At 69.2% G+C, this 857-nt stretch overlaps 1 protein-coding gene across 1 annotated transcript in view; it reads right to left on the reverse strand.

Moving 5' to 3' along the window:
* FURIN (furin, paired basic amino acid cleaving enzyme) overlaps nucleotides 1–851 on the reverse strand; it is an 8,136-nt gene extending 7,285 nt beyond the window's left edge. The window contains exons 1-2 of the mRNA XM_077774266.1: nucleotides 555–851; nucleotides 97–195 (exon numbers count right to left, since the gene is read on the reverse strand). Of these exons, the coding sequence (XP_077630392.1) occupies nucleotides 97–195; nucleotides 555–731 (276 nt within the window). The 5' untranslated portion in view covers nucleotides 732–851. The remainder of the gene's footprint in view (nucleotides 1–96; nucleotides 196–554) is intronic.
* Nucleotides 852–857: the final 6 nt, after the last annotated feature.

Consider the following 857-nt stretch of genomic DNA (forward strand, 5'->3'; position numbering starts at 1 on the left):
GGAGGGGGAGGGGGGCCGGTGGGTGTGGGCGCAGGAGCCGAGGACAAGAGCGGCTCAGAGAGCAGGAAGGGAAGGGTGGGCTGGGGCCGTGCTCACTTGAGGCTCCCTCTGCAGCCGGCTGTGCCGCGGGCGGTGAGGCGACAGGGACCGCTTTGTCACCGCTCGATGCCAGAAGTGGTAATAGTCGCCGAAGATCTGCAACAGAGCAGGGAGACTGAGCTGGGCTTTCCATCTGTCAGTCCTCCGGGGAGGGAGCGGATGGGGGTGGACGACCGGCTGCTCACGGGAGGCTCACGGCAGCAGGGGCTGGTGGGGCATCTGCTCCCTGCCCAGGACCCGGCAAGGAGGGGCAGGGGACCGAGAGGGACTCCATCTCCCTGGGGTACGGGGCCTCTCCACACAACCTATGTTGGAAGCCCAAGGGCGGGACGAGCCACCGCTCCCATCCCCCACCTCCCTCCTTCCTGGTCCTGGTGCCTGAGCCCTTGCCCTCACCGACCCCCAACCCCTGGCAGTGTCCTGTGCCCAGGCCAGCGGTCAGTGAGGGCGCCTACCTGGCCCAAGTTGAGGAAGCCATGCTTGCGCGCCAGGCTGTCAGCCACGGCTGGGCCTCCGGGAATGTGCACGGCCCAGGTGTTGGTGTAGACTTTCTGGCCACGGGCATCGGCCGCCAGCAGGACCAAGGCTCCCGCGGCTGCTACCACCCATAGCAACCAGGGCCTCAGCTCCATGGGGGGTACAGGTGGCCGGGACCCCGGAGCCCCCGTCTCCTTGGCCTGGTCACAGGGCCTCGGCTCCCGCGTGCCTGCCTGCTGCCTGTGGCCCGGGGCTGACTGGGGGGGGCATGGGGCCGAGCA

Source organism: Crocuta crocuta, unplaced genomic scaffold (assembly GCF_008692635.1).
Source record: "Crocuta crocuta isolate KB4526 unplaced genomic scaffold, BGI_CrCroc_1.0 scaffold7, whole genome shotgun sequence".
NCBI classification, from domain to species: Eukaryota; Metazoa; Chordata; class Mammalia; order Carnivora; family Hyaenidae; genus Crocuta; species Crocuta crocuta.